General features: G+C 35.5%; 1 protein-coding gene across 1 annotated transcript in view; it reads left to right on the forward strand.

Annotated features, from left to right (window-relative positions):
- The window catches only part of GPM6A (glycoprotein M6A), a 109413-nt gene that overhangs the window by 67934 nt on the left and 19986 nt on the right, over positions 1–21493 (forward strand). The window contains exons 2-3 of the mRNA XM_083862501.1: positions 2771–2963; positions 16012–16168. Coding sequence (XP_083718627.1) covers positions 2771–2963; positions 16012–16168 — 350 coding nt within the window. The remainder of the gene's footprint in view (positions 1–2770; positions 2964–16011; positions 16169–21493) is intronic.

Raw genomic sequence — 21493 nt, forward strand, 5'->3', positions numbered from 1 at the left:
CTCAGACTCATTCCTGTTTTTACCCTACTGTCATCTCTCCCCTTCTTTTTTTATTTTCTCATATAATATCTACAGATGTACAGTGGTACTAGTTTTCTGAGGCTTTTTCTGCTGCTATTCTGTACTGAAAATGGCAATGGGTGTTTTGTGACTGGGTAACTATGTATTGTCCTGTAGTTCTTGTTCAATGTACTTATTTTAAATATTTATTTTTTTAAGTTTTCTGCCTTTAAGACAGTAGATTTTCCTGTAGATTTTTTTAATAATATTTGAGTAGTCTTTTAAACACTGAAGAATTAATCACAGTTGTTATTATTAAGAGTAATCTTAGAAAACAGGACCAAAGGAGTTTAAGAGATTCCTGCAGTTAGCTGCATGCAGAATTAAGTAGTCCAGAAGCATTTATGACACTGTTTTACACCACAATGACACAGAGTCTGAGATTCAGAAGGCTGAAAGGGACTCCTTTATTTTTGGGATGTGTCTCCTTTTTATACGATTTTACACAGACCAATCTGATTGGTGAAACAAAGGCAAACCTCTTCAATCACATTGGTCAGACCAGAGGGCTATCAAGAAGTCGCATCTCCTAGGAAAACGAATGAATAACATAGTACAATTACAAAAAGATCTCTCCTGTTTACAGACAATTCCCTGGGAAAAGAATTTCAGAAAACCAAAACACCTCAGGCTTGGAACCAGGGCTACACATTTATATGTTTTTCTAAGATCTTGCACTGATAAAAAGCGCAGAGTCCTTTGGATATAAAACCCCCATAGTTTGTCACTGAAGACAGACTCGAAGTGATCTCTGGACATCAAAGCTTTGTGGTGCTTAAGATGAGAGCTGCCTGCTGCTGTTCCACTGTACTGGCAGGAATTGCAGGGACTATTTGCTCTTCACCCCGTAATGTATGGGCTCAGAGATGGGGTGGGGAGAGATGGAATGCTCTTACCTAAAACCTGGAAGGTGTTACAGCCATGATTCCATGTGTGGTGGACACTCGAGGTGGGTGACTTGTACAATGGGTTACTCAGCAAGACTTTGGCAGCAGTTTAAATGTATGGATTTGCACATTTTACCTCAGGCATTTCACAGTTGGCTCTGATACAGTAAATTGTCCTTCAACAAAAGTAGTCTCAAGTTATAACTTCCTTTCTCTTTTTATACAACTAGCATGCATACATTATTTTGTCTTTTATATATATTTATTTATATATTTAGTATATTCAATGATTAGTAAACTATATTTTTTTACTAGGAGCTATCCAGCCATTTGAATACTGCCTTCTATAATATTACTTATATTACTTATATTTACAAAGTAGTAGGAGATATCTATTTGGATAAAATGTACATATTTGAAAATGGATTAAGTTGTTCTTTTGAGGGAATTTTGTATATAATTTTATCTACATATAAATGCTAAACAAATATGTATGACTCTTTAATATTTGTTCATTAAAAGCAGTAAATAAAGGTTTTAACAGAGGAAATTATTACTTGGCTTATCTAGGCTAAAGGAAATAGAAACATACCAAATTAAGGGACAAAATAGGAAATTACATAGAGAAGTGACATTTGAGAATTAGACATAATGAAATTAGACATGCTGTCTTTAAAGAATGGCTTTTTTTCTTTTGATATATCTCTGGTACTGTGATTTAGCATAGCATAAAGCCTTTGGAACAAGTTAAAATATATTGATTCATACCTGTTGAACATCTTATATGTGATTTTTAATTGGTCTTTGCCTGTACAAATAATTGAGATCTCTAATGCCTCACTTTGTTTTCTGTCCAGGTCCTTTTTGCTATAAACTGGTCATGCTTAGGAGAAAATACAGTTTCTGATTACTGAGTCAATGCCTGTTTGTCTTGTCTCAGCCAGTGGTTCCCACCTTCTCTGTCCTTTCAGATGGCAATAGGAAGGGTTCCATGGGATGTACGAGGTTTTATGAGGTTGATGAGATTTGGAAGAGTCAGAGATGCTGCATTCATGAAAGTAGGCAGGGTAGTGCCGGAAACTTGAGCACACTCACTGAAGAAATGTTTTTTTGTGGAACTGGGCAATGTTTTAGACACGGTGATGGTGGGACAAGAGGTTGGCATTTTATTACTCATGAGCAATTACCTTCACTTCAGAAACAACACACAGATATATATATATAGAGAGAGAAAATTTAACCATATTTTTTTCTAATTCTGTGATCTTTGGTGGATGTCTTCATTTATTCTTGTGAGGTTTTTGAGTGATACAGAAGGAACTGGTGTTGCAGGCGGGAGCAATTCTGTTGTCAGAAGTGTATGTCCAAAAAATTGGAAGAAACCTATCATGGTGGAAGGAATTAGACTGATTTTAGATATGTATATATATATATTTATTTTTTTTTTCGTGATTTTCCTGTTATTGAGAGTCCTTCTCAGTAATTCGGTAGGTGACCAGCAGGAATTGTGATTATAGGTATAACCTAGGACTGACATTGTAACCTGCTCTGAATAAAAACATGAAGTTCTGCAAGGAATTAACTGTTTAACCTTTCATATTAATCAGATGGCATGTCTATATTTAATAGGTCAAGTAGCAACTGAGAAAACTCAGTAGCTGGGTTAACCTTTCCCAGGTTTTCTGACAGTCAGGGTTGTTATACTTGACCTAAACTTTCTATGGCCTACAGTCTTTAATTTACAGAAGTGTTTCTCATTAATAAAACATTATTTTTGCTTTTTGGATATAATTTAGTGGTTTTTTTTTTTTTCTTTTTTGTAGGATGCTTTGAGTGTTGCATCAAATGCTTGGGAGGCATTCCCTACGCATCTTTGATTGCTACCATCCTGCTCTATGCTGGAGTGGCACTGTTCTGTGGCTGTGGACATGAAGCACTTTCAGGAACCGTCAACATTCTGCAAACCTACTTTGAGATGACAAGATCTGCAGGAGATGTTATTGATGCCTTTACCCTGTAAGTTCTCTGTTCTTTTTGATTGCTTCTTTTTAAAACTGCTGAAAAATTCTACAAGGGATATACATTTGACTCAGGAAAACATTTTTTTAGTGAAAATCATAGAAAAAATGGTTTGGATAAACTTAGCAGATGAAGTTTTGACCAAGCTGATATCTTAATATTTACAAGCAATTTTTAATGCTATTAAATATCCTAGTTTTAATTAATTTACTACTAAAATTTGCTTCATATAATATTGAAGAATCTGTTCCGTGCATCCTTAAATTTAAAAAATCTAGCCACCAAGCAAAGAGGCCCCAGTGTCCACAAAACTCTCAATAGATAAAGCAGACTTGTGCAACAAGTAACCATTCTGGAAAAAATCACTGTAAAGAACCAACCAAGGAGTTGTGTAGAACCCTTAGTCTTGAAATGTCAAAATTCTACTGCCTCTGTTTTTTTTAGAATTAAGCTGTTTTGAAGGTTTCATGCTTTGCTATTCCTGAAACTCTATTTCTGGAAGACCTTTGTTTCACTGAGCATCAACTTCTCTTTGTTAAATTTATTACATTAAAAAAAAAATACCGTATGCTGAAATTAAATGAAATGCTTTCTTGTATCTTTAAAATTGTCTCTTTAAAACATGATTTTCTTAGACATTTGAATTTCACATTCTTATTTGAAAAAGAATTCAAATGCTGCTTATGTCTGTAAAGCTGAAGAAGCCTAAATTTAAATTTGTAATTATTTTCCTTCAAGAATATATTTTGTAAAGGGAAGAAATTTGATCATCAAAAAAATTGACATTTTATAATGGATAGCTTCATAATAAACATCTTAGTGCTCACCAGCGATCAAAAACAAACCAAGTAACAACAAGTCGAAAAATCAAAGTGAAACAGAGAACATCATTATGCCATTGTATAATTCCCTCTTTCATTCATATCATTAATACTGCGTACAATGTTGGTGCCTCAAAGAATGCAAAGAAGGAAGGATTGTAGAACAGGATTTTAACATGGTTAAAAATTAAGTATAGGCAGATTCTTCAGTCTAGAAAGGGGGTCATTAAGAACTGTAACATGTGTGGTCTGTAAATTCACAGTGTTATGAATAAGACATGCATAGCTTGCCTTTCCATTCCAGTACAAAAAGTTTGTGGTATCAAGGGAAATAATAGGCACCAGATTCAGCAGGAGCAAGTTCTTCAAATTTTTTCATATCAGAACTATAAGCCTATTTGCATATTACAAATGCCGAAGTTTTTATGACTTCAAGGGAAGACTGGATAATCTTGGAAAACAAATCCATTGATGGTTTCTAATGATGCACAGATTTATCCAGCTCAGGAAGGCACAAGGTCTAGGCTAGTGTTGGAGGTTATCCTTTTGACTTGTCTGCTCTTACTCATTCCTTATATTCATTGTTTGACACAGAAAAATGAACAGGATATGTAGATTTGATCTGACTGTTGTATCACTGTTTGCATGAGACCTAGAAATGGATCTGAAATTTCTTAACTTCTCTTGGGTTATGCTATCAACATCCTATCCAAAGCTTCTCTGCAAATTTTAGGTGTACTCACTGTGGGATTAGTAGCCAGACGGGAGCATGAACCAAATAAGTATGTTACTGCTACGCCAAATTAAAATTTCTTCTTTGGATCAAGGAATTTTTATGTCCTTGTATATATGGGGTTGAGGGGAAGAGGTATGTTCTGCTTTGCCTTTTTGGATTGTCATTTAGAATAATGAGTCTGGCTGGACTTGGTGGCTAAGGTTCACTGTTATCCTGAATGAAAGATCAGTCATTTTATTAGGCTCTAACTTATTTTATTAGTCCCTAGGAAGCTATTAGTGCACAACAGCCACAAATCAATGCTTTCTCTTCATAGCACGTTTTCCAGCTTCTCTCTGTCACATACTGAAGTGAAAGTATCAGTCAGGGAATATAGTCCAAATGCATATAATTCACCATAAAAGATTAAGGAATTGTAAAGGTAATTTTTTCTGCCCTGGCATTTGTTTTTGTTAGCTAGTAGCTCTTGGATCTGTTTTTCTTTCTTTACTTAAAGAGATATTAAAACCGGTTCTTTCTTTGTCAGACCTACTGTAATGAAATTTGATTTTATTTAGTTGTGAAAGGTATATCTAAACTTATGTCTTAAAGGCAAGAGGAGAAAAAATATTTTGACTAAAAGTAGAAAAGCCATTGCTTTGACCTCAGTGAACTGTGTGACTCACAAAGAAATTTGCACCTTAATTTTCTACCTGTTTAAGTAGATATTACACTGCTTATAAAATGATTTTGTAGGGAGAATAAATCCTTTATATTTTCTCACAAGTATTGATTAACTGTTAGCAGTACAAAAGCTCTATAGTGATTATACTTTTGAAAGACCAAAAACCAGAAAGAAGAATATGTAAGTAGAAATAAATGCTGTAGTGCCTACATTCTTAAAACAATACATATTAAAATGGAAATAAAATGTTGGGATTTTTTTTATTTTTCTGATTAGAAATGATAAGAACTTCAAAAAAATGTAGCAGTGTGCCCTACTCAACTGTACTTTTTAGAGGTTGTTTAACTCATTTGGGCTCTTAATGCTTCTAGTGCTGTAAAGTGTCTCAGGCTGGCCTGGACTCTGTCCTTCTATGATAAATGTGCCAGGCAGATGCTGCAGTGGAGTGAAGTGAGTTGGATTCTGTTTACTCATGCTTATGGTTTTTGTCTATTTTTTTATTAGCATGCTGGATTTCAAATGTCATTCAGCATAAAAATCAATCCCTATCTGAGAGCTACTTGTGTGGGTGGTAAGAGAGAAAGGCTGTTTTATCTGTGCCCACAAGTGTTTGTTCTTAGTGTAAATAACACAACTCAGGAGCCACCCTGTACCTTTTATCTCTGTCAATGCAGCACTGACTGTAATTTAGAAGAAGCAGTAGACCCCTGTAGAGAAAGCAGGACATAATGAGGGCAAAACCAAAACCTGAAACACTCTCTAAATGACTAAAATAAATCCAAAGTACCTAGATCCTAAAAGGCCAGTCAGAAACGTCCATATCAATGTCCTGGGGGCATCCCCAGCCCTGACTGTCCCTGCCTGGCCTCTCCTGGGGCCTCCCCTCAGCTTCCCATGGTCCAGGACCACATTGCAGTGAGGCCACAGGGGCTCAGACCCTTCCACAGACTCTCCTGGCCGTGGGCTTGGACTCCTCTGGGCTGCCCACACCTCACATGAGGCCTTGACACTTGGGGAGAGATTAATTCATTAATTAAGAACCTGCAATAGGCAGCAAAGTTCCCTGGAAGCATTCAGCCCTTGGGATTCAGCCAAGAGCAACAGCCCTGTGGAATAAAAGAGGTGATCTGAGTGTTGGTCCTGCAGACTGATTCCCTTGTTCCCTCTCCCTGGACTGCTGTCTGAATCTAAAGAGTATATCTCAGCTGCAGATCATTTCTGCTGTGGAAATACTGACAAGTCATAAATATTTGTAATTTAAAAATTATAAGCAAGTTTTGCAGCTGTCATTTAAATTCTATAAGTGCCAGTGAGTTAGTTATATACATTTTCTCAAATTTATGATTTTCTTTCCAAGTTAAGCCAGATTACTAATTACTAAAATACAGAATGACCATGGTCAGTAATTCCAAAGTTATGGAGGCAGCCTAGAGAGATGCTGGTTAGGGTAGAGAGAGTTTTTTTGCTTGATTGTTTTTAGGGGAAAAATACAATCCAAAATTCAGCCTATAATAAGATGCAAAACCCAAAAACTTCTAAAAAAAATTTTTTTTTAAAAGGATTTTGTCCCAAAGCACTGGATTTTGGCCTGACTTTAGTTTCTTCAGGGGAGAAAGGTAAAATAACTACTCTAAATACTTGAAAGCTATTATAAATCAAATGTGATCAAATTCATGGAAACAATGCTGTATAGAGAGGTATTCCTTATGGAGAGAACATACCTTCAAAAATCAAATAGCTGAATGGTAAACTTTTTAGAGAGTCATTTTTAAATCCATGAACTTTTAATTAAATGGGCGGCTATAAAAACATTTGGAATTATCAATATGTGGTGTTTTCATTGCGACTAACCTCTAATTATATTGCTTTCCGAATGACTTTTGGGAAGCTTCATTCCCTGTAGTTCCAGAATTTTTCACTATAAACATTATCACTGTTCTAATGGTAGCTGTTACCCTCCACCTGCTCCCCCACCAAGTGAAGGAATGCTTGTTTGGGAATTTGCAGAAGTCATAAGCTTTTTTTGGGGATGTGACCTCTTTCAGTGGCTGTAGAATAGTTATTTTACTTCTTTGTGATTCAAAGGAAGCCTAAGAAAATACATATGATGCTTTAAATTATCCTGAAAACTGCTTTTATAATATTTAACAGGAAGAGGTGAATGGTTTATTTTGCTGATTTTGTTGGTTTAACATTTCTATAGGTTTCACTTAAACTGAGCAATCTGCTTGAGGTGGAGCTGGTATTCAGCCATTCTCCTAATAACTTAATAAAAATGCAGCAAACACTATCTGCAAATACCAGGTATAACTAGATTTTCTTACTTAATCACTGACTTTGGGAAGATAAAGTCAGCAGAAACAGACATGATTATCAAGCATGTATCTCATGAGCGGGATTTTTATTTTTTCTGGTATTTGGAACAAGTTCCAAAAGAAGATTTTAGAAAATCAGCAGCACAAGGTATATTTTGTGTATTTCCCAAGAGTATCCTTTTCCAGTTCTTTCTCTTCAGTACGCAAGGCCAGTTAGTGCCATCTGTCCCATGTTTGAGATATTTAGGCCATGGGACGAGGGAATCATGCCCTTAGAGTGGAAAAGGAAGAAATCTCCCTGATAGTAACATTGAACCCATTTTCCTACTACAGTCAAAGCTAATTCAGGTCGTTGTAAATTCACTTTCTTTAAAGGTGAGAGAACCAAATAGTAAACTAAATGAAGTTGCAATCTGTAAATCTGTTGTCATTGTGTTCTCTACAGAAAGTCTCAGTCACTGTAGTGTTGCCACCTACCTAGGTCTAAAATTTTCTTTCCTTTCACAATGTGAAACCTGTGTTTGAGGTACTGCTGTGGCCAAGTTTTATGCCTGCTGATGACCTTTCTGTTAATGTAAAGTCAGGGTTTATTAAGATGGTATTGTTTTGAAACATACATATGTATGTACAACTGTTTTCTTTTGAGTAAACCAAAAAAAATTAGTGCAGAATCTTTTGTATCTCCCCTCTTAGTGATAAAAAACCAATGTTTTGAGAGGTAGATAAATAGATGTTATGATTTGCTGTCTTTTTTTTAATTGACTTTGTAGCTATCAACAGTTAAATGCTGGTAGCACTAAATTATTACTGTTATCATCAATATTTCTACCCTTATATTAATGGAATACTGTGAAAGTTATTACAATGTGACCCATAATAAAGGACAGCTAATATGAAATGTGATATTTATAAAGATTTGCATTAGACTGTGTGATCTTGTTTAAGGCATGTACTTAATACACAATAGTAGTAATCTGGCTTTCTCTATACATTTTGATCTCTAACAAAAGCTTGGCATTCTTTAAATCTGAACATACACTGTGTTTTAAATACTATTTGTGTTATGGAAAGCAGAACATATATGGCTTTGTATCAAATATTTGCTAACTTATGCAGGCCTCTGCCACAGCATGTTTAGAAACAGCAACTGACATTGTATAGAAGAATGAAGTTATCTCTGCATTGAATATCCAACCTTGACCCACATTTGGCAGGAATCACCAGAGAGAGCACAGTGCCATTGAAGATGCAGTTTATTTATGGAGAACAGTTTTTATTTCATTGGAATAATTGAGTCGCATTTAAATAGCAACACTGGACAAATGCAGCATATTAAATATTAGATACAGAACACAGAATTTTAGATCTGGATCATTGGCAGATGCATCAAATCTGACAGAAAATATCAGCACCTGAGAACATGACCTTTACAAGATTATACAGTGCTGAAATTTACCACCTACTCAGCTATATTTTATAGTCCAGTCTTCTAGATTCTGTTAAAGGCAACACAAGTGAGAACTTGTGTAAGTAAAATTTAGGATTTGGAAATTACCTGCAAAGAAATTTTATGAAACTGAATAAGGAAATTCAGATCATCACATGAGAATACCAGTGGAATAATCTGGAAAATTCATAGCAGTGCATTTGAACATCAGCAGAGTGATCTTACATAAAGAATTTATTGCTCTTCTGTGCAAATAGAATCTCCTACTTTTCAGCAGACATTTGTATTATTTAGTACTGTGTTAAGTAGCTCTCCTTCCTGGTTGGCTGGAATCTTAGATTAGCTATAATCACTTCATGTCTTGTGATTTTCCTTTTCTCTATGGGTAGTTCATCTCCATAGAAATATCTTTTTCTTTTTTAACCACTGTTATTTCCCTTTGGTCTTACTTCACTTTATAAACAGATAAAATGGAAAGCATATATTTATATGTAATATCCATATTGCTAAATATGCTTTATGTGTCATGTAAAACTAACTCTCTGTTCCACAGGATATCTGAAAAGGGTAAATTCACTATTTTGATCCCAATCTGGACATGCAGTAACAAGTAGTCAGTCTTACGCTGTCAGTATGGTCAGTATGTACTTTGTATGTCTCCAATTTTTATGGTTGTACTAAGGAAACACTCACAAATCCTGCAATATGCTTTTGCCACCTCCTTTTACACTTTATTGCTGTAGAAGGTTGCCTGGGATTTCAGTATCCATGGTGTACCACAACCATCATGTAATTCCACCAGAAGTCAGCTCAGTACTCTGCACTAGTTCCAGTGGGGAATCCCCAAACAATATTGAGGAGAAGCCTTGCCTGTCAGTCATAGTAAAAATTCAGTGTTTTGTACTCAAAGATTTTATGATTACTAAAATTCTTATGCTGAATCTTTTCCTATTTCAAGAAATGTAGTGGTGTGGTTTTGGTTTTATCAGTTTTATGTATATATTTGTTCCTTGTTTTATATTGTTTTTTATAAGTTATAATGGTTTGCCCCATGTCACCCATATCCAATCATTCTTGGTTTTACCCCAACCCCAGTTATGTAGCAGTCATAAGTTATCCAGCCCCTGGTCTTGTCTGTCACTTTGGGGTCTCTCCCAAAAGTCTGGAAAGTTCCAGTGAGGGCCCCAAGTGATTGGACAAGACTTTGGCTGTCTCCCCACCCGAGTTATTGATTTGTTGTAATATGTGTCATTTACCTGCACAGCCAGACCCACACGATCCCTGATTTGTCCCCAGTTAAACCCATCCCTGAGTTCCTCCCCCCAGTAAAAGGTGTTGCTTTGGGGGGTTTTCCGCCTTTTCCCGCTGTTTCTGCCAAGGGGTCACTTCTGCTGAAGCAGATACCCTGAGCTGAGGTTATCCCCACTGGGGGATGAATAAAGCCAGCAGTTAACCCTGAGCAGAGTCCCTCTTTCTTTCCTGCTGCTGTCACTTCACTCCTTTGGGCAAACCAGAACCCAAGGGATGGGTGAGGTTCGTCCTGCTACCAAACCATTCCCTTTACTGTCGTGGTGTCAGGGCTGGCCGAGGCAGAGACACACTGACACCTGTACAAAGAAAGTTACAAGATTCATAGAGCAGAGGTGTGGTTTGTGCTGCTTTTGCTCTTCTTCCATTAGTTTGAGGATTCTGTATGGCTTTTTAGATGTTCTGCAAAAAATTTCTACTCAACTATTCCATTCCTAGGAAGGAAGCAACACACTTTTAGAGGGTGATGATCTAGAGTTCTATTCTGCACGCCTGTAGAGAGTTGCACATCACAAATTAAAACAAATGGTTAGCTATGTCACATCAGCTTTGTTTCAGAGTAGAACAAGAAAATCTGGCCCTTGCAGAATGTGACTGTAACTTGCATATTGTAGTACCACCATCTCTTCTTTATATAATACTAACAATCTGGCTTTAGTTTTGAGCAAATGTTTTGTATGATTAGGCACAAAATTTCTTTCAGAAATACATAATCAAAGTCTCTGTTTTCTTTCTATTGTATTTTCTTTCTATTTTAATAAAAATACTTTTGGTGTTTTTTGATCTTATCCTTAATCTAGTGTTAATCCTTTCTCTTATAATTTCATGATAAACCTAAATTGAGCATTGTATACACCAGTTTTATTTTCTTCACACCTGAAATTTAGAAGTTAGACTCCTTAGTAACCTAATCTAGAAAAACTTCCTCACGGATTTATGCTGACATTTTTTAGTACTTTCATTTTTTTCCCCTCACAGTGAGAGTATTTCAGTTTCTTTTACCTCATTTGGGTTGTCACTGGGGGTTTTTGTCTTACACTGCAGGCAGTATATGACTATTATTAATTCTTCTTTTTCCCTATTTGTTTTCCTTCTGCAGTTTGTCTTTGCTTGTCTCCTCCTTTTCCTAACAATTTCTCTCTGTTTCATGGTACCAGCTATCTTCTTTGCTCAACCTGTTTTTAAGTGAATAGTATAATGAACTGACACCAAGGAATTGTTCCCAGCTGGTTTCCAGGAGAGCCTGAGCACATCTTTTCAAAAGTTCCGTGGGGCTTGGTTTCTGGATAGCCTAAACAGATCTTTTTTGTTGCAAATATCCCCTTGTATCTTGTCTGTCTTCTAAAAACACACTTGCAAAACTATTTCTAAAAGCTTGAGACAGCTTGAAGAGGGAGGCTGATATCTCAGTGTCTTAACACCCTCTTAGCATCAGTCCCTTAGGGGGCAAGAGGATCAGCATGGAGGCCAGCATCTCTGGTTTACTGAGTAACTGAGATTACTGTGTGTTCTACATGTTCTAGATGAAAACTTCAAGTATTCAAAATTCTCTGGAATTGAAAAAGAAAAAAAAAAATTAAAAAAACAAACAACCCCCCAAAACAGGAGAAGCTCTTCTACCCCAATGGTAACAGTTGCATGTATTTCTCATCCTTCTAAATTTTTTATGCAGGCTGAAAAAAGAAAAAGGCAGTTTTTCATTAGATACTGTATTATGGTAATCTTATTAGCATTTCAGTACTTTGATTGCTTTGGTATTTTATTTTCTTATTATGTTTGGGGTTTTTTTTTTTGCTTGGAAATAGATGTAGTTTCCTGAAACTACTTGCATTCAGAGAGTATAGGTACAGTTTACTAGCACTCATATTCTATTTAACATCTGTAATATCTTTGTATGTATTGGAGAAATTATGTTATAAAATCAGAAATAGAAATGTGAGACAGAATTATAAATTCAGAAAAACTCGTCCCACAGTAATATCTAGTATTCTGATGGGTAGGTCAATGAAAACCTTTGGAATTATTAGACTTTTATCATTTGTTCAGGTTGGAGTGCGCACATAATTTATTTGAATGCAAGGGTTTTCTGAGCAGCATGAGAATCATGTCACAGGGTAAACTGGTGTGAACTTTAGGTGTTAGTTGCAACCAAATATCAGTATTGCAGTCCTATTTTAATCAATTTTTTTTTAAAAAAAAATATTCCTAGCAAGTATGTGGATTGTTCCAAAACAATATTAACACACTTTTCACAAAACCCTGCTGAACATAGGCATGATCATTCAACAAATAATTTTATTTCTTGCTGATTTATTTTAATTGTTAATACCTAATTTTGCCAAAACACCGTGAAAACACACAGTAGGAAATCTGCAACATTGGTTGGACTCACTAAGAGTGTTTTCACTCATCTCTCTTGTCTCTGCTGGGACAGTCTACTTGGTACTCAGTTTCAACCTGTTCATTGAGAAGTTAGCATTGATGGCTTCCCTGAATACCTGCTGCCAGAAGAAGAAAGTGTTTTCTCTAGAGGTATTTTAAATATGCTTCTTGTTGGATAGAATCCAGATTGAGACTTATGAATTAAGTAGTCTAGTTAATATGAAATAATTAATTACCTAACAGCAGAGAAAGAACTAAAAATTGAAGGATCAGCTTGACTTAAGTCACAGTTTAAAAACAGTAATGTTTTTGGTTTTAACATTTCTGAACATAGTGTGGTGAAGAAAGGCAGATCCAGAATCCATGGAGAATCTACTAGATTAAGACAGTATGCAAAATATGGTTTAGAATATTCTGTATTTTAAAAAAAGGCTTTTACTAACTTCAAGATGCTTTTCACAATTATTTTATGGTTCTATAATCATTCAACTCATTCTACTCAGCAGTGTAGGTCAGAGTAGCTTTAGTTTTCACATAATGTATATTTTTCCAATCCTGTCAGAAAAACAAAATTTTATCTTTATCGTTTTGTCTCCTTTCTTTGCTCATTATCCACCTCTTTCCTTCCATTCCAGCTTAAGACAAGTGTAAGCCCTTGTTCTTTTTATTTGTCCTTACTCGTCTTGCCCATTGGCTCATGTTCATCACCCCTTCTGCCGCTCCCTTCTACCTCCATGGTTGTTCTCGTGCTCTGTCTGCAGCATTTCAGCATTGCTGAAGCACAGATGGTAATTAATCTCCTTGAGTTCATCCACAAAGAGTGACATTTTGTTTTAAAGAAAGACAATTTTAATTTTATCAGGTCTTTTATCCATTATAACTTAATGAGGAAATGAAAGTTTATGTGAACTGTATTAGATGCTGCAGAATAACTTAATAGCAATGTTATCTTCAAAACTATTTTTATATAAAGTTTTTGTTGTAATACATTTTCTTTAAATACAGCAGACATTAGATGTAGCTATACTGCAATACAATTCTATCTGGCTTTTAAAGAGGTAGTTGAATGATTCTCAGTTTTCATTTATCTTTTTTACTCTTTGCTTTATTCCCTTGGAATTAGTCTGCTGTTTGTTTCATCCCAAGTAGTCTGATGAATAGATGTTGTATGACCTCTCTGCAACGAGTGGATGGGGAAGAAATAGATGTCTATATTTGGCTAGTGTTGGGCTATATATATTTTTTCCTTTTATGAAAGGAAGGCTTAAGTGAAAGTTATTTCTGTAGATGCACATAAGGCTAAGAGAAAATCAGAGATCTCTTAGTACACTTTTTGACACAAGCAGCTCAGTGGGAGACTCAGCACAGATGGTTTAAAGGGCTGTTGTAAGGACTGAAACAGTCTCTGGACTTCTCAAAAGTCCTAATCTCTTTAGGGCAATGAGAGCTTGTAACTGAGCACATAGAGGTCTGAGAGGAGCTGCTGCTGGCAGAACTCCCAGGCTTCAATCACTGGTGAAGGTCACAATTGTTTAAAATATATAATATAGGAATTCGGAGGGATTTTTTTGAATAGTCACAAAGTTGCTGTGTATTTGTTTTTGTAACCTTTTTTTTAATCACTAATGAAAAGATAGGCTTAAAATACAGTTTGATTTTAAAAAAATGTTACAATGCCTGAATTTCTGTCAAATCAGGGAAATGGGATTTTTGCAATGTAAGCAGAATTATATATATTAAAATAAATTTCATCAGCATCATCTCATACAATCTCCAGTGTTAAATTCATTTCACCCTTTTTAGTTGTTCAAGTATGTGTTCCATACAGAAATTGACTTACTCTAGTTTTCACTTGATTATGAATCAAAAAGCAATGTAAAAAAAAAAAGGCTGGAAGTGCTTTGGTGTTAGAATGTTAGGGAAAAAAACATAATCTGTCTCATTTCCTGATGCATTAATTTATGGTACTTTTCCCATTTCCAATTATGTCAAAAGTGTAACTGCATTTTTTCATGTAGACATGAACCTGACTTTGGATCTTTTGAAAACCATTCAAGGTCGAAGATAATCTAACAGGCTTTTGAGATTTTCTTGTTGTATTATACATGTAAAATGTGTATTGGAAGTTGTCTTTTGAGTGATGATGGAAAGTGTGCTCCTAAGGAATTTTTATCATTAAATTTCCTTTCATAACAATAAAAATATTAATCATTGCCTTGAGAAAACATCCGGTGTGGGTAATGACATATCAAAATTCATCTGGCAGGTCCTAATGGTTCTCAGCCTTACTTTTTGTCTTTCCTTGTTAGGAGGTGTCACTATCTTGACCTGGAGAATAAGATTGGAATTTAGTACCATCTTAAATCTGCATGTTACCATTTTATAAGGAGTGGCACAGCTCCTGTCCTGTCACACTGACAAACTGAAAATTTACTGTGGGTAGTTTTTTAGAGAAATTCAAGTAGAAAACTTTGAAATCTGCTGATCTAAGGCTATGGTCAGTAGGAATGCTTCCAAATTTAGAGAACAGAGCAAAGAGGTGCTACTGAAAATCTCTTCCCAAATGCTGGTCATGAGAGAACATTTAGGTGGCACAGTCTCCTTGAGCTGATGTTGAACTTACAGGCAGTGCTGGGCAGAAGAACCAGGCAACCCAGGTAATCTTCTCTGGAGTGAATCGAGCCTTCGAGGATTCTGCATGTGGCCCTGCAAGCCATCCCTCCATTGCTTCTGCTGTCTGTCTGTGAAATACTTTAAAGCCTTATTATAGAAGAATTCCAGACAATCTGTCTTCATTACTTCTGGAATAATATGTTTCTGGTTTGAAGTAAGGAGTCTCTCTTGACAACTTTATTATTCTGTGTCAAACACTTTGTCCACTGGAGAGTAAGTGGGAGGGTAACAATGAGAAGATAGTGCAGACTGATATTGCATCTTGAGAACTACTTGTATGTGCAGAAAGTTTTATTGAAGATTGTAACTAAATATCTTCTATAATCCAAGTGCTAGATAGAATGTGTCAGATTTTTTGCTTAATTTTCTTTTTTTTCTTTTCCAGTTCATTTAGAAGAAAAAAACTAAAAAGTAACTAACGTTTCAATTGATGTGACAATTTTTTCTGTCTTACCTAAACAGATCCATTTTTACATTTAAGTATATAAATGACCCAGTGTTTCTTATATCAATACTATTTTATTTCAAAGTTCATTCCTGTCCCCAGCTTCGCCTGTCATTATGGCACATCAGCACTTACACTGACTCCAGTCAGTCATGAAGTTTGAGACTCAGGGGGTCTGATTATCTCACCCTGAAATTTCAGAGTCAGCTTTAAATATTTATGCAGATAATTAATTTTTTGCTGTTCCTATGCAGGATTGACATCTTCAAATACGTGATATATGGTGTAGCAGCTGCATTCTTTGTATATGGCATTCTGCTGATGGTGGAGGGATTCTTTACAACCGGTGCCATCAAGGATCTCTATGGAGATTTCAAAATCACCACTTGTGGCAGATGTGTGAGTGCCTGGGTAAGTGGCTAAGAAAGCTTTTGTGCTTACCACAAATTCAGTATGCTTTGTATTTTTTTCAGTGTCTTGTGATATTTATTTTTTGGTTTTATTTTTCTTTAATATTTTGTGACGCCTCAGTTCAGTGCTTAAAAATTACAGCAAAGGAGATCAGAGTGTTATAAATAGTCTCTGTATTGTTTAAATGCTAAATAATTCTTGCTACTCAGGAGCAATGAATTCCACCAGCTGAGTGAGAAAGCTCATTACCTCAGCAACATAAGCTGTATTGAACAAGACTAAAACTGTAAGGCCTCCAGCTCTACTGGGATAGATAAATATTTCCCTTTCTAATATTTTCAGTTATTTTAGGAATCTTGCCTGTTTCTTTTTGGAACAAGCTGAGACCAGTAATCAGGTTCTATTTTGTTTCTAAATGGCAAACAGCCCATTATTTACTCCCGTGTTAGTCTCTGGTTTGGAGTCATTTATGACTCTGGCAAACTTGGATTCAAAAAATTCTGATTGTACTAGGACTTGAATGGAATTTTATCATACTAAAATTGCTGACTGTTTCAACTGGGATTATTTCAACATTTCTGTTCAGTGTCAGGTAAGTAACTAATTTTTTGGTATTTGACTGTTCTGCATCTAAGCTAAGAGGCCTGTGCACTTGGTCGCTGTTGGATATTTCTGAAAACACAGTCTGCGTCAAAACCTCATATTTTTTGATGAATACTAAATGAATAAATACAGCCAAATAGATCTGGGTTAAAGTACAATTATTTTTATCATTATGTATTAATGATAAACAATATATATAAATTAGTAGGTAGAGTTGGGTTTCCCACAGTACTCTACTGCAACTGTCAACACTTCATTAAGTGGAATACAGTCTAAACAAATATAAGGAATAGATACTTCCAGTCACACAAAGACTATCAAAACTAGTATTTTGACTATCCTGATATTTAAGGTTAAACTGGACACAGATGATCTGCATCTTGTAAATTGAGGAATGCAGTCTCTAGGTCATCTCTACATAGATATAACCTGCACCACAATAATCCCATTTTTTTGTCTCTTTTTCTTTTGTTCTTGTCATTATTATATGATTTTGGGACTTTGACTAAGATTGCTTTAAAATCTTTAAATAAATATATAAAAAAAGACTTAGAGCATTTTAAATAAAGAGCAGTCATTACTTATGCCAACACTGCCTTCATCTTCTGGAAAGAAGCCTCTAATCTGCATTCACTGAGGACCTACTAAATTCCAATTCTGTGTTGAGCAGCAAGGTTTTCAGAACACTATTTTTCTTCACAGCTCTCATGAATGCCTGTCCTCAGTATTGCAGCACAGCAGTGCTACATCCCCTCACAGTTTTGGTAACTGGAGTTCTATAGCATGTGTCTAGAAGAAACAGCTATCCTATGGTTAATGTCATTGCTGTTATTATTAATGCTTCATTGCATTAGTTCCTTCAACACTTTACTTCCCACATCATCAATTTGCAATGTTTGTATTTTACTTTGGAAAGCCCTGGGTTGATACATATTGTGCAGCTGAGGTTAAGGCTGTATATTGTGTATGATCACAATTACAATAATACATAAACTAGTTTGAGTTAAATACCTTGTTGTCATTATTCTTGAAGTTTTTTTTCTTTTTCCTGGTGAAAAAAACCCACAAACCTGCTGTTTGATTGCTTGTCTCATTTTGATGATGGGTCGGTAAGATTGCTATACAAGTGTCTGGAGTTGTTCTGTATTATTATTCTGGCTTTAGCATCTGTGCTCTAGAGGGTATATGTCAATTAAAACTTGATATCCTTTTGACTAGGTTGATTTTCATTGTCTCATACTTAAAATTCTTAAGGGAAAAAAATCTTAAATTTAAATATATATATTTGGAATTAGAAAATATTTCAATCCAAGAGAGACATGTTTAGAATTTATTCAGTTCCTTAAAAACATGCAAGGATATAAAGAAATAAGACCTAAGAACAAGAAAAAGGATAGTGGAGAGGTAAATGAAACCAAATGAGTATTGTGTGTCAAGATCAGATTGTTCAGTTGTTAAAAATGTGCTGTAATAAATTTTGCTGTGTACAGTTGCTAAAACGAGATAATGCTATTGAAAGGGGTTGGCAGATACTACATGTTGTAAGAAAGCTTCCTTGTATAAAGTTTTGAGCTAGTAATTTTGTCAATATTAAAAACTAAACAAAGTTTAGTTAAAGATTAAACATTTGGTTTCTTTTAGCAGTGTCTTAATACTAACAGAAATGTACTCACAGGATATTTGTTGTTTTGAAAAATTAAAATTATAAAAATGGTTCTGCATTAAAAACACCTTTGTAAAAACTCCAGTTATGACCAAGATTTCACGTCAAATTTATTGATGTCTTTCTAAATAGAAGTTTAAGCATCAATAGCAATAAAAAATTTCAAGTAGGAAAATTAACTTTAACTTTGTATGGATAAGCTGTATTTTTATATATGGAAATATGACAAGTAACATCTTTTTATCTTACTTAAGGAACCTTTTTGAAAAGCAGGCTTTTAAGAACACCAAAAGAACTTTTCATGTGCCCTTCCTGACCTCCCCCCTCAGCTGCAAATAGCTCACTTTCTAGCTCGGAATGGACAAAAGGAATTTTTTTTTGCCTGAAGTAATGGAAAAAGAAATAGCTCAGCCTAACCTTCCCAGTGACTGTATAGGTGTCTTATCAGCTGATGTGAGCATCCAGAGGGTTGGCACCAAGTCATGTCAGTGCTGCCATGGAGTAGCCCCTCTCCCATCTGAGACAGGCCTTGTGAAAGTGACAGTGAAGACTCTCACTGGCAATGTTTGCAGACTTTTAATTTACTGTGAAAAGTAAAACAAAAGCAGTAAGACAATGCCAGTCACATTTGAAGAGGGATGGCTTTGTTTCTGGGCTTCATTTTTCCATGCATGAACATACTTTTAGGGTATTAAATAAACAGCCGTATATAACTGTGCTGCAGCATGATTAGTAAAGAATGGGAGACAGGCCCGAAGCCAACTCTAACACTGTTTTCATGTTTGCAATTTAATATCCTTCCTATTTATATTCAGCTCCCTTGGCCATGGAAAGCCTCATTTACACTTTGTTTTAGAATATCTGCTTACAGACTCAATGGAAAAAATGAACAAAGAAATACAATGACACTTTCCCCCTCATGTTATGCTATAAAATGGAAAAGGAGGTTTGGTTTTTGTTTCATTTAATCAGAAAACATTATATAAAGACCTCATTGTGGCAGTTGTATTTCTATTTCTTTGTACCTTGCTTTTCAAAAGAACCTTGTTGAGGCTTTACAGAAAGATGTTTCGTATTCTAAACTGCACTTACATATACCTGCTGTATCTTTAGTTTTAGGAATATTTTATTTTAATTACTGACAAGGATCTTTCTGCCTTTGAAAATACCTCTGGGTACCTGATCACCTATCAATAGCACATGCTATTTCACACGTGCTTCTTGAGTGCCTAAACCAAAACTTGAACTTCTCTAAATATTTCTGGATTTTATTTTGCAAAAAATCCATGGAAGTGTCACAAATGTTTTGAAAAACCATCTGTGAACTCATCACTCCATCTTTTGCTTGCCAGACCAGTTATTCCAGAGGCAGTGAAATGACATCATATTGATACTTGATTCTTTGTGTAACAGGAGGAAGAGAGTTCAGTGCAGGCTCATCTGGCTTTCCCACCCAGAACAGATGCATTATTTCTGAACGTTAGAAATGAGGATCTCATTTCTGAAAATTAGATACCATGGCTGGATATTCTGGGGAAAAGATGCTGATCTGACAGACAGGGAGGCCTTGCTTCTGGTTAGATTCTGCTCCGTCTGAGGAATGTACTATGCTTCTACCATATTTGTAAGAAATAAAGGACCTTCTCTCCAAGACAGCAGATATACTTATGGGTCCAAAATCCTTTAAGCCAATCTTGACTAGGGAAGGTATCCAAAAATCTCTTGTCATCACACATGTTTAGTTGTATATGCTGTAAGTAGTTTTAGACCGTGGTGTGGGAAATGGGGAAGGTGAGAGTCAAAGTGCTCTGACCTTTCAGATTGCTCAACTGAAAACCAGAAACATGATTTTTTTCTATAAATTACCCAGAAGCTAATGGAGTAGTTAATTTCAGAGGGAATACATTATGACACAGATAAATCCCACCTAATTAAGAATGTCAGTAAGGTTGTCAAGACAAAGGCCTATGCTCCTTCCGTAGTTAAAGCAGTGAGGCTTAGGCAAACTTTGTCAGATTAATTGAGTTTTTTGTGACTTGTCCTATTTTCTTCCAAAGAAAATAACCCTCAAGTCTTTTAAGTTATGTCTTTTATATTAAGCTCTTCAATCAGCTATATGCATTTAGTTGGATGTCTCCTGACTGGCCCCTTTAGATGGAATTTAGGTGAATAACATTTGCTATCTAAACACCGCTGGAGTTAGTGGATGAAAAAAATATGGGTAAAAGGTTGTAGGAATTAATCTTATCCCTGGATACTAAATCAGTGTTGGGATTTCTTTGGAGAACTGTATTCCTTGCAGTTTTCTGCTCTTGATCTTGAAATAGGAAGAACAAGCTCTAGCAATAGCTCAAAACTCAGTTGAATGGTTACTAGAGTAATCTTAACGTCATTCTCTCCCAACTGCATTGTTAGTATGCACATGGCATCTTGAAAAGAAAGAAGAAAGCAAGGATTTTTTTTACTATTTCTTATATTTCTAGAAGTATGTTGCAATGAGCTCAGAAATTACTTTGTTGTGCATATCTAGGTGCTGACTCTACTTTTTTTCTGTCTTATTTCTGTAATCTGTCTAGGCCTTTTTGTTTTCCTTTATTGTATAGTTCCAGATTTTCTCACTTAGGGATATTGCATGTATAAAATATACTTCATTTGATATTCCTTTTCTCCCATAACTTCCCATTTGTTGTATATGCAGACCTTTTGTTGACTGTGGCATTCATCACTTCCTTTAATAGAGGAGTGTGCCAGTCATTGTAATGTGCCTTGCCAGTACCTGCTCATCTTCTCTTGGTCTTGCTGCTCGCTGACAGCAATGTTGGTGGTGGTGATAAACCGTGTGAACTGGATGTTTTTGCTTCAGATTGGGCTTTGTGTCTTGCACGTTGATGACAGATTTTTTTCTTGGCATATGAGCTCAGTCAGTAAGTATTTTTGTTAATTAAACTGCTGTCATACATTTCCAAAGTATGCATGAATTGCTCAAGATGATAGTTTTATTTCCCCTATGTTCAGATAATCCACCTCAGCTTTAACTTGAATGTTTCATCAGATGATGA

Source organism: Zosterops lateralis (assembly GCF_965231275.1).
Source record: "Zosterops lateralis genome assembly, chromosome: 5".
Classification (NCBI taxonomy): Eukaryota; Metazoa; Chordata; class Aves; order Passeriformes; family Zosteropidae; genus Zosterops; species Zosterops lateralis.